This window comes from Alexandromys fortis, unplaced genomic scaffold (genome assembly GCF_014885135.2).
Source record: "Alexandromys fortis isolate MF-2015 unplaced genomic scaffold, M_Fortis_MF-2015_v1.1 scaffold_36, whole genome shotgun sequence".
Classification (NCBI taxonomy): domain Eukaryota; kingdom Metazoa; phylum Chordata; class Mammalia; order Rodentia; family Cricetidae; genus Alexandromys; species Alexandromys fortis.
Genome location: NW_026067915.1, coordinates 9480202 through 9496378, shown reverse-complemented (window position 1 = coordinate 9496378; position 16177 = coordinate 9480202). Strand labels below are relative to the sequence as shown.

Genomic DNA, 16177 nt, shown 5'->3' with positions numbered 1-16177 from the left:
AAAAAAACAAAATAAATAAATAAATAAATAAATAAATAAATAAATAAAACAACAAAGAACAGGCCATGTGTGATAGTGCTTCTGTTGTTGGTTTTTGTTTTTGTTTTTTTGAGGCAGGGTTTACTCTGTGCAACAGTTCTGGCTGACCTATAGAACTCACTTCGTAGACCAGGCTGTCCTCGAAATTACAGAGATCTGCCTACCACTGCCTCCCGGGTGCTGGGATTAAAGGCGTGCGCCACCACCACCCAGCCTGTAGTGCAACAATCTTTAATCCCAACAATCAGGAGAAAGTCTTTGAGTTTGAGGCCAGCTGGTCTATATATCAAGTTCCAGGAAAGCCAGTACTTCATAGAGACCCTGTCTCAAACAAACAAACAAACAAACAAACAAACAAACAAAATACTGAACATCCAGCAAAAAAGACACCTAGAGTCAGTTGTTATTTTAAGTGGTTTGGAAAAAGGAAACAAAGAGTTAAAGTAGGGTTTATTTGTTTAGTTTTTAAATGGGAGGAGGAGGACTTTGTGCATATGTGTGCAAGTTCACCCACCCTCTTTTACTGACTGGATGTCTTATGATGGAAACTTAGAGCCCAAGACTTCAGCTACTTCCAGTGTTGCTCAGTCTCCTTCAGCTCCTCCTAATCCTAGGCTAGCTCTGTGCATCGTGCGGAGGTGTCAGCTGCAGATCACCTCTGATATTGAGGCCATCTTTTCATAAGCACCCTTGTGTCAAATCTGCCCCTTCCTGACGAACCACTCTATTTTCAATTACTCATTGTTTTATTGGAGGGGCTTAAACACAGGTAATTAGTCTCATAATAGAAGAAGCTATTAGTCTTAGAGACCAAATAAGGGTCTTGCTTATGACCTATATGAGCCATTTCCTTTGTCCATATGGTAGAGCTTTTATTTTATTTATTTAAAAGTGCTGAGCCGTTTCTCCTGCCCCTAACTTTAATTTATATATATATATACACACACACACAGTTAATTTTTTTTTGTTTTGTTTTTTCGAGACAGGGTTTCTCTGTGGCTTTGGAGCCTGTCCTGGAACTAGTGCTGTAGACCAGGCTGGACTCGAACTCACAGAGATCCGCCTGTCTCTGCCTCCCGAGCGCTGGGATTAAAGGCGTGCGCCACCATTGCCCGGCCACACAGTTAATTTTGAACCATTAGTGAGAAATATGTATCCACACAGGCACACACACTGGAGCTCAAGAACCCCATTGCTTGGTGCATTATTGAGAGGAGGTCAGGGTCACAGACTATACAACAAACATACATGGTCACAAAATGCAAAAGTGGTGTCTAGTAAGACTCAGTCTCCTGTTGTATGATATTTTGTGTTCTGACAAATAAAGCTTGCCTGGAGATCAGAGGGCAGAGCTAGTTATTAGTTAACCATAGAGGCCAGGCAATGGTTACACACACCTTAATTCCAGCACTTGGGAAGAAGCAGGAAGATCAGGAGTTCAAGGCCACTCTGGACCACCTGAGATTGAACCTGTCTAAAAGAGAAACAACCAGGCAGGGATGATTCACACCTTTGATCCCAGAACTCGGGATCTCAAACCTTCGGTCCCAGTACTTGGGAGGCACTAGGAAGGTGGAGACAGGAATGTAAGGTAGGTGGAGAAGGATGTCAGTTCCATTCAGTCTGAGGATTCAGAGATGGGATTGACGTCATTCTTTCTAAAACTCTGTAGAGGTAAGAACCTGCTGGTGGGTAGCTGCTCGCGTTTCTGCCCTTTCAGCTTTCACGCTTACTGACTGGGTTTTTATTGTTAAGACTAATTAGGGCTGTGCTTCAGTCCCCGCATCACGTAGCAGCATTAGGGGTCCCAAAGTGGACTGGGGAAACATGATCAAATTCTTTGTTTTCTTTTTTTCTTTTTTAGTTTTTCGAGACAGGGCTTCTCTGTGTAACACTCCTGGCTGACCTGGAACTAGCTCTTGTGGACCAGGCTGGCCTTGAACTCACAGAGATCCACCACCTACCTCTGCCTCTGCTGGGATTAAAGGCGTGTGCCGCCACTGCCAGGCACGTGATCAAATTCTGGGCACTACAGATGTGTGCTCTAAAGCACAAGCACCTCAAGCAACGTGTGTACATCTTCCTCAAAAATGTCTTGCCATGCTCATAGCCCACATTTAACTCTTTGGGTCCCTTGGCCAGGTTTAAGGTGTCGCCTACTGCCACCAAACTAGGCTGAATGTCATGATGTTTATTCAGACGTTGGTGGACACCGGGAAGCCATATGTCACTATGCTGTGGTACTTGTAAGCCCAGGAGATTGTAGGTGAGCAGCATTATGTTGACATACTGGAGCTTGAGAGTGACTCTAAATTTTTGAAAACTTTATGTGTGTGAGCATTTGTAAGTATATGTACACTGTGAGTGTCCATGAGCCCATGGAGGCCAGAAAAAGGCAGTCATGAACCTCCATGAAGGTGTTGGGAATAGTTCTTAAGACAAGCTTCTCCACCGATGCAAATAATTCCAGTCAGACCGAATTAGACCAATAAAAGATGCCCACGTGTAATGCAGCACTTCTAGGTGGTCAGGAAAGCATGGAGGGGGGAGACCACGTGAAACCTGGAGACCACTGTGTTCCTTTTCTGGACGGCAGCCTAAATAGCCCATGGGAGTGGTCAATGCTCGGTGGCTTTGAGTCTGGACAAAGGCATCTCCCAGGGGAGGGCTTGAAATGGAACTTCCTGTTCCAGTCCTACTCCAAGGTTGGGTGCCAGGGGCTGGAGTGACCTTTCACCCAAAGACTCGGCAAGAGCAGAAAAGGTTTTAGTCGCTTTTTTTTTTTTTTCGAGACAGGGTTTCTCTGTAGCTTTGGAGCCTGTCCTGGAACTAGCTCTTGTAGACTAGGCTGGCCTCGAACTCAGAGATCCACCTGTCTCTGCCTCCCAAGTGCAGGGATTAAAGACCTGCGCCACCATCGCCCAGCCCTCAGTCACTATTAAGTGCATGCATGTGTGAGGTATTGGAATTCTAAGGACAACCATTCCATAGTACGTGCAGGGAAAGGGGGCTGGAATTGGTCCCAAGGCTCCAAACCAAAATCCAAGGTTCCATCAAGTCTCTCATAAAATGGCACTGGATAGGTGCAAGTCATCTAAAGAAAGGTGTTCCTCCCTTATTCACTGGAGTGGATCTGTTACCAGTAACTCAAAGGGATAGCTGAAAGTAGTTTGCAGACAACATACGGATCCTTTGCTGGTAGCATTACGATTTACATGGAAATGTTTTGTCAACTCAAGTACCCAAGTTCACTGGTTGGCCTAGTTTGTTTTCTTCTGCTGTAAAAAAAAAAAAAAAAAAAAAAAAAAAAAAACCATGACAACCAGCAGGTGGTGACAGTCAGCTCCGAGGATGGCTCAAGTCTAGCCAAGGTTGCCCGGAAACTATGATCCTTTTACCTACTCCATTTGTCCCCTGAATGTTTTCTCATGCTCTACGTCAGAATAGAAACAGCGAAGTAAGGAGATGGTCAGAAAAAAAAAAAAGATAATTAAAAATATCTCAGCTAAGGGCCTGAGAGATGGCTGAGTGCACCCGCTTGCTGCCAAGCCCAGAGTTTGATCCTCGGAGCCCACATGTTGGAAGAAAAAAAAACCGATCCTGGAAAGCTGTCCTTTGACAGCGAACCGTGGCACACACATTAAATTTAAGAAAATATAAAATATGTATCTAATAAAGACGCTGGTAGGCTAAATCTGGGGGAATAAAAAAACCTATATCATTCCTTCCAAAGCGACCTCTGGGCAGTTTCTCCCGGCGCGACCCAACGTTGGACCGCTAAGAAGCAATTCCTCTGTCTACGCATTTGTTAGAAGCCTGTTAGCTTCTCGACCGCGGACCGACCCCTACCGGAAGTGACGCTACTGCGCAGAACACTTCCGGAGCTGCGGGGACCGCTCCGCCGGAGGAAGCAGCGCGGGCCCGACCCGTGCCTGCCCGCCGCCTCCGCTGCCGCCACGTTCCAGTCAGGCTCTTCTGGCCCAGCTTGACCTGATCTGGCCGGCCTAGGCTCTGCGGCCGCAGGGCCGCGGCTCCCGGTAAGTGCGCGGCGTGAGTCGAGGCCTTGTTTACTCTGGCTGGCCGGTGTGTGTGTGTGGGGGGGGGGGTCCCCGCGCGCCTCCCCGGCGCGGTCGGGGCTCCGCCTTCGCCGCCGCCTGCGAGTCCGGGGCGTTCCGAGTCCTGGCGTTCCCTGATGACTGGGAGCTCTCCGGGAGGCAGCAGCCGGCTCCGCAGGGCGCCTGGTGTGTCTCCGGGGCTTCTCTCCTCGTTGCCTCCTTAGCTCACCAAGAGGTCGGAGGCCAACGCCTCTGACTGGCGGGCGCCGATTCACTTGGGCCTGCCCCGCCGAGCACTCCAGGAAAACGGGCTACGCCGGAGGCTCCGCATTTGAGCCGTGTTTGGGAGCTTTTGCTGTGCCGCCTGTACTGTTTGTTAACGCCCGTTTTGTGAAAAGTCCTCCCTGCGCGTGGGTGCCGTGTCCGCGCGGATTCTGGAAGACCACGGAGCATCGGAGAGACTTACGGTCACGCCCGACGCCACTGGTCTAGACTCGTGTTCTCCGACGAGTTGGCCTTAGTTCTGATTGTTACTCTGTCTCGTAGAACTTTGTCACGATGAACACGTTCTAGACCTTTGGTGTTTGAGTATGGTTGCCACTTGCCACACAGGGCCATTTAGTATTTGACATGTAGTTAGTATGTCTGAGAAACTATACTTACTTTTTAAAGTAAATTTTAAGTAGCTTCATGCAACTAGTGGCTACGTATCATTATTAGGACAGATAGAGCGCCGAGTATTTTTGTTGTTGTTATTTTCGTTTTGTTTTTAGACAGGTTCTCTCCGTACTGCCCTGGCTGTCCTGGAACTCACTCTGTAGACCAGGCTGGCCTCGAACTCGTAGAGATCTGCCTGCCTCTGCCTCCCAAGTGCTGGGATTAAAGACGTTTATCTTCTTGTCTGGCCTGTGCTGAGCCAGGCCGTGGTGGTGCACGCTTAATCCTAGATCTCTGCGAGGCCAGCCTGGTCTACAAGAGCTATATCCAGGACAGTTCCAAAGATACAGAGAAACTCTGTCTCGAAAAACAAAAGAAAAAACAAACAAACAAAAAAAAAGAAAAAGAAAAACAAGTTGCTGATTCATATTTTTCAGCAAGTATTTTTCTTTGAAAATGTAGTTAATAAATTACTTTTGAGGGCCAAGTTTTATAACTGGAAGAAGCATCTCTTAGACTCACTAAATTTAAGTCCTGTTGTTGGTTATAAGAGTCCTTTATCCTTTTTATGTGACCATGTCAGCTCAGAGTGAGTGGCAGGTTTTATGGAGATAACTTTGGCTCTTGGGAAAAGTACTAATTATGCCATTCCCATCTGAGATATCGGCATATTTAACATCTTGAGTACGTTCTGATATTAAGAAAATAACACATTGGCACCTTTGAACAGAGTCTTGTGTGTTCGTACTTTGAGACTCTGTCTTGCTGTGTAGCCCAGGCTGGTCTCCAACTTTTGATCCTCCTGCCTAAACTCCCAAGTTTGGATTCCCAGAATGTGTCACCAAGATCAGCAATGCCAGCATTCCTTCAAGAATCAGCCTAATGGTGGCACTCACATTTAGTTTCAGTATTCAGGAGACTGTGTTCTGTGTGAGTTTGAGGACAACCAGGTCTACATAGAGAGACCTTGTCTCAAAAATATGTATGTGTGTTTTTAAAAAATTAAGAAAAAACTTTATTTACATCTGGACCTAGAACACGAAGAAGTATGAAATAGTCAAGTCTTTGAGAGAACCTGGATTCCCACTTGGTTGGTGAAAACACTGTAAGCCATCGTCTAGATACTTAACCTTTATAGATTACAGCTTCCTCATTTGTGAGCCTTTTTGTTTTGTTATGTTTTGAGACAGGATCTCACTGTGCTTCTCTGACTGGCCTAAAACTCAGAGATCTACCAGTCTCTGCTTTCCCGCTGGGGTTAAAGGTGTGCTCCACCATACTCAGCCTCGGTGTGCCCTTTTAATGCCGATTGTGTTAGAATGACTGATCTCAACGTGGCTCTCATCAAACAAGACTGTTATTGGTAGTGCAGGCTCTATTTGCTCTGTAGAAGTGTCTTATATGAAAATACAGATGGAAGAGAAAAACTTTAAATAGGTGAATTATTCTTCCATTTTATTTTTTGTTTCAGAGACAGGGTTTCTCTGTGTAATCCTGGCGATTCAAAACTTGCTCTGTAGACCAGGCTAACCTCAGACTGAGATCTGCCTTCCTCTGCCTCCAGAGTACTGGGATTAACATCATGTGCCACCACTGCCCGGCCTTGTAACAGCCAACTTTATTCAGAACATCAGACAGTTTATACTTCGAGGGCTAAGAGAAGCCACAGGAATAAAATTCTCACGAGTTCATGCTGTAAACAGTCAAGGACAAGCCACATGTGACAAAAATACATTTTTCCATAGAGACATTTAAAACATTTAATTGCAGACAACAGCAAGCAGCAATGAGTAATCTGAAGTCAAGTCAGCTCCTATCAACTGCACTTGGGAGGAGCACAAAAACACATTTCAAGAACAATTCCGCGTTTTTTGAAGAAACTGAGATCATAAGACTTGTTTTCTCACAAGCACTCAGAATTTTCATTCCACTCCATTCTTGGATGCGTTCCTGCAGTAGCATATGCCCATGGTCACAGAATATTGTGGGAAACGGTGCATTTTATTAGGCAATTCCATAAGACCCTAATTGACTTCAACCCTTGTTGAAGTCAAATTTTGATGACCTTGACCTTCCTTCCACCTCACTAGTGCTAGAAGTACAAACCCCACTTAAAGCCAGGCACTGTCTGTAATTTCAGTATTTCTACTCTACAGTGGGAGGTGGAAACAGGAGAATCCCTGACAGGTCTTAGACTAGCTAGTTTATTTTATGCTTTGGTAAAACTAACCCCCTGAGGAAATGAAGAGCCAATACTTGAGGTTGTATTGAATTTTAGGCCTGCTTTGGCAAGTAAAATGGTGCTGGGCATGGTGCACACCTTTAATTCCTGGAAGTGGAGGCAGTCTCATCTCCGATTTGGAGTCCAGCCTGGTCTGCATAGTTCCAGGACAGCCAGAGCTACTTAGACGCTGTCTTGAGGGGTGTGGGACCGGGGAGTAGAAGGCTGAGGATATAGCTCTGGACAAGAAAGTGCCTACCTAACTAGCCATATATGAAATTGTAGATTCAATCCTAGTGCTAGATAAATAATAATTTGCAAATTGGGTGTAGTGGGGTGTACATACCTATATTTCCATATTCCTCAGAAAAAGGCAGACCTGGTATACATGGCCCAGTATGGTCTACAGAGTGAATTCCAGGATAGGCTCCAAAGCTACAGAGAAACCCTGTCTTGAAAAACCAAAACCAAAAACAAAACAAAGATAAAGTGGGCTACTGGGATGGTTCAGCAGGTAAAAAGCATTTGCTGCTAACTTTAAAGACCTGTTAAATCCTTGTACCTCATAGAGTTCAAGGGGAGAACAGACTTCCAGTAGTCGTCCTCGTCCTCTGACTTCCACTCTCAGTTGAACGCCACCTACACCACGTGACAAAATAAAAACCAAACAACTGGGCGTGGTCGCACAAGCCTTTAATCCCAGTACTTGAGAGGCAGGTAGTTCTCTGGGAGTTCAAGGCCAGCTCGGTCTACAGTAGAATTCCAAGACAGCCATTGTATAGTGAGACCCTGTTTCAAAAGAAACAAAAATAATAAACTTGGAAGAGCAGGATCTCAGTTTTAAAAACATATTATCTCTCTTCATTTCAGATGGAGATCATATGATACAGACTGTTTGGGTCATACCTTCGGAAAAGATCTTAAAAAGTTGCAGGTGATTTAAGATTAACATTTTCCTTTATTATGTTGATGTGCATGTGTGTGTATTGCATGTGGAAGTCAGAGTACAACTTTGGTTGGTTCTCTCCTAATAAGTGGATTGAATTTTAGTTGCTAAGCTTGGTGGCTGGCATCTTTACCCACTGAACCATCTTTCAGCCCAAGTGCTGGGATTAAAGGCATGCACAGCCACTACCTGGCTAACTTTTTCTCTTAAAGAAGACAAAGTTCAGTTTAACCATAACAAATTGCAGGAACAGAGGTTCTGGTTCACTCAGTAAAGTGCTTTCCACAAAAACTGGAGAATCTGAATCTAATCCCTAGCACCCTCATGAAAAGCTGGATGTGGTGGGTGTACATGCAACACCAGTGCTGGCAGAGCAGAGAAAGGAGAGTTCTTCAGGCTTGGTGGCCAGCTTGTCCGGCCAGTTTGTGAGCCCAGGTTCGGGGAAAAGCCTTGACTTAAAAAAAGGTGAGCCAGGAGTGGTGATGCATGCCTCTGAAATCTCAACACCTGGGAGACGGAGACTGGCTGGTACCTGTGAGTTTGGAGGCCATAGTGACTTTCAGGCCAGTTGGGGCTATGTATAGTGAGACCTTGCCTTAAAACAAAGAGAGCAAGCCACACACACACACACACACACACACACACAAAGGAAGGCTAGCAAGAAAGCAAGCTTGCTTAGTGGGGTAGCGGTGGTGGTGTACACCTGTAATCCCAGCACTTCAAAGGCACAGGCAGATCTCTGTGAGTTCAAGGCTGAGTGGTGGTGGTATACACCCTAAATCCCAGCACTCAGAAGGGTGGATATGTTCTTATTTTATTGTGTACTAGTATGAAATTCTCAGGAATAAAGGAGAATTAATATTAAAAAGGTTAAGTTACAAACATTACTTTGCTATCCCACAACAAATACTTAAATATATTTTTTATTTTTTTGCGCACTACATTTTAAAAAGTGAATATAAGCCAGGTGGTGGTGCTGCATGCCTTTAAGAAGCAGGCAGATCTCTGAGTTCAAGGCCAGCCTGGTCTACAAGAGCAAGTTCCAGGACAGGCTCCAAAAGCTACCAAGAAACCCTGTCTCGAAAAACAAACAAACAAACAAATATTTTTTTTAAAGACTTATTTATTTATTATGCATACAATGTTCTGCTAACATGTACACGCCAGAAGAGGGCACCAGATCTCATTATAGGTGGTTGTGAGCCACCATGTAGTTGCTGGGAATTGAACTCAAAACCTCTAAAAGAGCAACCAGTGCTCTTAACCTCTGAGCCATCTCTCTAGCCCATAAATAAATAATTTTTAAAAAGTATTTAAAAAGTGAATATAGTTAACATATCAATTTAAACTTGGTGGTATATTTGTAGTATAAATAATTGATATTGGTGGTATACATTTTTAATTTCAGGGATCTCTGTGAGTTCAAGGCTCTCCTGGTCTGCATAGAGAATGCCAGGCCAGCCTGGGCAGCATAGTGACCCTTCTTTTAAGAATAGGTTTTATGGGGGGGGGGCACAGAGGGGAAGGTTGAAGGAGCAGGAAGAGGGGAGTGGGAAATGGATTTGGCATGTAAAATGATAAAAGAAAGTTTTTTAAAAATTAAATAAAAGAATGATTTTAGGTGGGTATGGTGTCTTAACACCTTTAATCCCAACACTCTGAAAGGCAGAGTCAGATGGATCTGTGTAAGTTTGTGGTCAGTAGATTCTTCATAGTGAGTTTCAGGACAGAGACCTTATCTCAAAAAAAAAAAACCAAAACCCCAAGAATAAAAATAAGGGGTTTTATAGTCTTAGACTGCCTACATATTAATATATATTTTCCCCTGCATGTAGTCTTTATTTTTTTAATTAATTAATTTTTGTTTTTTTGAGAGTCAGTGTTCTATGTAGCCTTGGAACTCACTCGGTAGACCAGGCTGGCCTCAAATTCAGAGATCTAGCTGCCTTTACCTCAGAGTGCTGGAATTAAAGGTGTGTTCCACCACTTCCCAGCTTCATTTTTTATTTTTTAAAACAATGATTAATTTGTTTGCATATGGTTTTGCCTGAATATATGTCTGTATACTAACCTTAGCAGCCAGATGAGGCCATTGGATCTCCTGGATGAGAGTTAGAGATGGCTGTGAACTGCCATGTGGTTCTGGGAAAAAACCCAGGTCCTCTAAAAGAGCAACTAGTACTCTTAACTGCTGAGTCCTCCTTTCTCCTTTTTTGGGATGGGGATGCATGGTCTCATTATAGCCTTGGCTGGGCTTGAGTTGAGAGATCTACCTGCCTCGACCTCTCCAGAGCTAGGACTGAATACATAAGTGTTCCTGGCCAAATAGTCATTCTTTTATTATTTGTGTTTTTGTTTTTGTTTTCAAGACTGGGTTTCTCTGTACCTCTCACTGTTCTGGAGTGGTTTTTGTTGTTGTTGTTTGTTTGTTTTTAATAGAGACAAGGTTTTTCTGGTAGCTCTGACCTAGAACTCACTCTGTAGACCAGGCTGTCCTTGAACTCACAGAGATGCACCTTTCTCTTTAAGTCCTGAGTGCTGGGATTAAAGTCACATCTCACCACTGCCCACCACTGCCAGGCTTGTCTCAGCAGACACATTCAACCATTCAAGGGTTAGCAGAACTCTTCTTTTTTATTTATTTATTTATTTATTTATTTATTTATTTTAAATATTTATTTATTTATTATGTATACAATATTCTGTCTGTGTGTATGCCTGCAGGCCAGAAGAGGGCACCAGACCCCATTACAGATGGCNGTGTGTATGCCTGCAGGCCAGAAGAGGGCACCAGACCCCATTACAGATGGCTGTGAGCCACCATGTGGTTGCTGGGAATTGAACTCAGGACCTTTGGAAGAGCAGGCAGTGCTCTTAACCTCTGAGCCATCTCTCCAGCCCCGCAGAACTCTTACAGTTGGAAAATTAGTTCATTTTGTAGACTAGAGGAAGATGATGAAGGATTATGAGACTTTTTTTTTCTATCTATGCACATACTTTCCAGATACATGACAGATGGTTGTGAAGTAGTTTTCTTTCCCTACAAGTTGTAGCGAGACAGAACTGCATCCTTAATCGTGTGATTTCTATTTCATTCTGGGGCATGATTAGCAAAGCTTAAACTTGAGTAGCTAAATCCTTACGGTTATCCTCCATTTGTACAGCTAGCAATGAAGGTATGTTTTTCCCTGAAGGACTCTGGCAAAAAAAAAGGAAAAATCGATTGAAATTTTCGAGTTCATTTTTTTAAAAATATTTATTATGTATATTCTGTCTGTTCTGTCTGTGTATGCCTACAGGCCAGAAGAGGGCACCAGACCTTATTACAGATGGTTGTGAGCCACCATGTGGTTGCTGGGAATTGAACTCAGGACCTTTGGAAGAGCAGGCAATGCTCTTAACCGCTGAGCCATCTCTCCAGCCCTTGGAGTTCTTTTTTTTTTAAAAAAAAAAAAAAGTCACCCGGGCAGTGGTGGCGCACGCCTTTAATCCCAGCACTTGGGAGGCAGAGGCAGGCGTATCTCTTTGAGATCGAGGCCAGCCTGGTCTACAAGAGCTAGTTCCAGGACAGGAACCAAAAGCTACCGAGAAACCCTGTCTCGAAAATTCAAAAAAAAAAAAAAAAGACATTGATTTGTTTATTGTACATGTCTGTGTGTGAGTGTTTTTGTGTAGGGAACAAACTGAGTCACTTCTGCCCACTATGTTGGTACCATGTTTGTTAATTTCAGGAATGGGGGCAAGTCTCTTTGGAATATGAGTCCTCCTCATGGGGAAGACATCCTTGCATTTTCATGCCTTCTGTGTATTTGTTGTCTTGGGTTTCTGTCATAGTGAAAAGATTTCCCTTTGCTAAACATAGGCCATTGAAGTGGATAGTGAGGTGTTCTGAATGAAATCAGAATTGATTGCAGCTGGGCTGTGGTGGTATAGCACGCCTTTGATCCCGGCACTCTTGGAGACAGGTGGATCTCTTGAGCAAGAATTGAGAAAGACTGTAGGCTAGGACTGGGTTACTTTGATTCTTTTTTTTTTTTTTTTTTTTTTTTTTCTGAAGCTGAGGACTGAACCCAGGGCCTTGCGCCTGCTAGGCAAGCGCTCTACCACTGAGCTAAATCCCCAACCCCTACTTTGATTCTTGAATGAAAGAATAGTTCCTCAAAGAGAAATAGTAATACTTTCTCTCTCTCTCTCTCTCTCTCTCTCTCTCTCTCTCTCTCTCTCTCTCTCTCTCTCAGAAGACAAAAACGCTAATGCATTTGAGACAACGATAAAATTGGGGGGAAGGGAAAAAGCAACTGATTTCCTGATTCTCCAACTTGGCTGGATGTTAAGATGTCCGTGGACATGAACAGCCAGGGGTCTGACAGCAATGAAGAGGACTATGACCCAAACTGTGAGGAAGAGGAAGAAGAGGAAGAGGACCCTGGGGACATAGAGGACTACTATGTGGGAGTAGCCAGTGATGTGGAGCAGCAGGGGGCTGATGCTTTTGATCCTGAAGAGTACCAGTTCACTTGCTTGACCTATAAGGAATCTGAGGGTGCCCTCCATGAGCATATGACCAGCTTAGCTTCTGTCTTAAAGGTGAGTAGTGCTGTCAGCTCAAATGTAATTCCCTGGTTAAATTGATGTCTTAACTAATGTCTCTTACATATAGCTAAGAACCCAAACCAATGTATGGATTGCTTCATTTAGATATTTTGTCATATTAACTTGTTTTTAAATGTAAACATGTCCAAAGTCTTCAGATTAAGAATTATAAAGGAAGTATAAATAAATTCAAGATAGATCAGAAATCTGTGACAGAATTGCCCAGCTTTTACTTGTTTCAGAAAGTGAGTTACATGACTCTTGATGAAATGACATGCATCTGAACCATTGTTTCATACAGCTTTTGGAGTGTCTTAAAAGTGTCCATGTCCCCTAGTTTGTCCTGTATTCAGTGTCTTTGGGCTGAGAAACTCATTGAGTTCAGGTACTGATTGTATTATCTGTTTTGAGAGTTTTCAAAATAACCTTAAGAAGAACAGTTCTCAGAGCTTGTATTTGAGAGTATCAGTATAAAAATTTAAAAGACTGACTGTACTCAGTTGTTCCAACAGATACATTTTTTTAAAATATTTATTTATGTGTGCAATATTCTTCCTGTGTGTATGCCTGAAGGCCAGAAGAGGGCACCATTACAGATGGTTGTGAGCCACCATGTAGTTGCTGGGAATTGAACTCAGGACCTTTGGAAGAGCAGGCAATGCTCTTAACCGCTGAGCCATCTCTCCAGCCCCGATACTTTTTTTTAACCATTTAAACCAATATTCTTTTGGAATCTCAAGTCAGTTGTTGCCTTATTGATACCTAACATGTTCTTAATTTTTTTTTTTTTTTAAAACCCAACAACTTTATTTCATGCACATTGGTATAATGATGTCAGATTCTCTTGAACTGGAGCTACAGAACTGGAGCTGCGAGCTGCCATGTGGGTGCTGGGAATTGAACCCGGGTCCTCTGGAGGAGCAGTCAGTGCTCTTAACCACTGAGCCATCTCACCAGCCCCCTAACATGTTTTTTAAAATGCTGTTTAGGCATTTTCCCAGCATGCTTTCTTTGCAAGATGTTCACTATAACTTGAAAATGAGAATACTTATTTTACTTTTTTGCTGACTTTTCCTTTATGAATTATCCCATGGATTTTGTTGGGTCAAATTGAAGACTAATGGGTCTGATGAGGTGGCTAAGCAGGTAAAAGTGCTGGTCACACAAGCCTGATCACCTCAGTTCAATCTCTGGAACCATGTAAAGGTGGAAGGAGAGAACCGACCACAATTACCCTCTGGTCTCCACATAAGTGCTGTGTCAGGTATGCTCCTCCTTCCCCAAATAAGTCAGATTGAAGGTTAGGAGCCATGGTTGACTGGGATGGTAACACATCCGTAATCCCAGCACTGGGGAGGTGGCAGTGGAAAGCCCCAGATCCATAGTGAGTTCAAAACTGGCTGATTCTACATGTGACACTGTCTCAAAAAATAACCAAATAAAACAAGACATTCCAAACAAATGTTGTAGTTATTTAAAGGAAATACCAATATGTGTCATGAATTTCTAGAAAGGATTATTACATGTAATGTCTGGTGTCCAGCATAAAAATACTATGGACTTTACATGGTCCTTTAATCCCAGCACTTAGGGACATAGAGGTAGGGGAATCGAGAGTTCAAAATCATCCTAAACTACACAAGGTGTTTGAAGCCAGCATGGGATACATAAAGTCCTGACCAACATTTCCCTGGTCTCCTTCAGAAATACCTCAGAACTGGGCAGTTGTGGTGTACACCTTTAATCAAAGCACTTGGGAGGCAGAAGCAGCTGGATCTCTGAGTTCTAGGCCAGCCAAGGCTACATAGTGAATGAGACCCCGTAGTGATATTTCATTTGTATTTTAATTACTTTACTTGCCTGAAGATCAGTAAAACAGCTCCACTGGTCAGTCTTACAGACCTTCAATCCCAGTAATCACACCAGTTTGCCATAGAAACCAGGCAGTAGTGGTGCATGCCATTCATACCAGCCATATAGAGGAATGTAAGATGGGAGGAGACAGCTCTTACCATCTCAGTCTGAGATTCCTGGAGGCAGGATCGCATTTCAGACTGAGGTGTAGAGAGAGGTAAGAGGCTGGCTGTTTTGCTTTTCTGACCTCAGGTTGAACCCCGATGTCTGTCTCTGGGACTTTATTGATCGTGCTACAAGACCCGACCCCACCCCACCCCCCAAAAAAATCCCTCAGATCCCACATGCCTATAGCGTTTGACCACGAGTATGAACTCAGCCAAGCAATGATCTAAGGGAGTCCTGAGAACAGGAAAAGGAAATAAGGTCTAGGGAAAGCTTTTCAGGGAGGTGACCATATGTCACTTTCTTAAGGTATTTATACATAACAAAAGTGTATGGTATTACACACACGTGTGAAACAAAGAAAGGATTGGTATTTGAACAGGTTATAATCATAAGTGAGACAGAAAAGTCAGCGCAATTAGGAAAGTCCTTTGTATAAATGGGAGCATACTAACAACCATGGTCAAATGAAGCTGTATAGTACAGATCCATAAACTTGACAGTTCCTTTTAATTTCTTTTTTTCCTTTTTTGAGACAGGGTTTCTCTGTGTGGCCCTGACTGTCCTAGAACTCGCTCTATAGACCAGGCTGGCCTTAACTCACAGAGATCTACCTACCACTTACTGCCTTCCAAGTAGTGCTGGACTAAAGGTGTATGGCACCACCACTGCCTGACTCTCCTTTTTTTATATATATATTGAGACGGTTTCTCTGTATCTATTGGAGCCTGTCCTGGAACTTGCTGTGTAGAACAGGCTGGCCTCTAACTCACAGAAATCAGCCTGCCTCTGCCTTCAGAGTGCTGGGATTAAAGGTGTATGCCACCATTGCCCAGCTCTCTTCTCATTTTTTTTTTTAAGATTTCATTTCTAAAGTTGTATGTGTGTATGTGTTTTTGTATGGCTGTGGGCATGTGACTGCAGTTGCTTGAGGAGGTCAGAGGTGTGGGATCATCATCATCCTGGAGCTGGAGTTGCAGGTGGTTGTAAGCTGCCTGATAGGGGTTCTGGGAACTGAGCATGTCTCCGCAAAGGGCACTAAAAGCTGTTAACCACTGAGTACCTTTCCAGCCATTGAATCCACTCCCCAACCACTTCTCCCCCTCCCCCCTTTTTGAGAGAGCCCTGACTGTCCTGGAAATAATGATGTAAACCAGGCTACCCTTAAACTAACAGAATTCTGCCCATCTCTGTCTTTCCAGTGCTGGTTTAAAGGTATAGAGACACCACGGCTCACATTTTCAGGGGGTTTTTGTTTAGTTTTTATGGTTTTCTTTTTATTTTTTGTTTCTATGTGGTTCTGGTTGTGCCGGAATTTGATATGTAGACCAGACTGACTTTGAACTTGTAGCATGCCTGTGCTTTGGTTTTTGATGATTTTGAGGCAGTGTTGCTATGTATGTAGTTCAGGTGGTCCTTGGACTCCAAGTACTCCTAAGTCAGTTTTTTTGTTTTTGTTTTTCGAGACAGGGTTTCTCTGTGGCTTTGGAGCCTGTCCTGGAACTAGCTCGCCTTTAATCCCAGCACTTGGGAGGCAGAGGCAGGCGGATCTCTGTGAGACCAGCCTGGTCTACAGAGCTAGTTCCAGGACAGGCTCCAAAGCCACAGAGAAACCCTGTCTCGAAAAAACAAAAAAAAAAAGGCTTT

At 43.7% G+C, this 16177-nt stretch overlaps 1 protein-coding gene across 6 annotated transcripts in view; it reads left to right on the top strand.

Moving 5' to 3' along the window:
* The first annotated feature begins 3916 nt into the window (after window positions 1-3916).
* The window catches only part of Arih2 (ariadne RBR E3 ubiquitin protein ligase 2), a 56985-nt gene continuing 44724 nt past the window's right edge, over window positions 3917-16177 (top strand). For 2 of the 6 annotated variants that reach the window (XM_050139371.1, XM_050139367.1), the window contains exons 1-3: window positions 3917-4076; window positions 7843-7906; window positions 12157-12505. In XM_050139371.1, the coding sequence (XP_049995328.1) occupies window positions 12254-12505 (252 nt within the window). In that variant the 5' untranslated portion in view covers window positions 3917-4076; window positions 7843-7906; window positions 12157-12253. Of the gene's footprint in view, window positions 4077-7842; window positions 7907-12156; window positions 12506-16177 lie in introns of those variants that run through there. The other 4 variants (XM_050139369.1, XM_050139370.1, XM_050139368.1 and 1 more) reach the window with 4 other exon arrangements.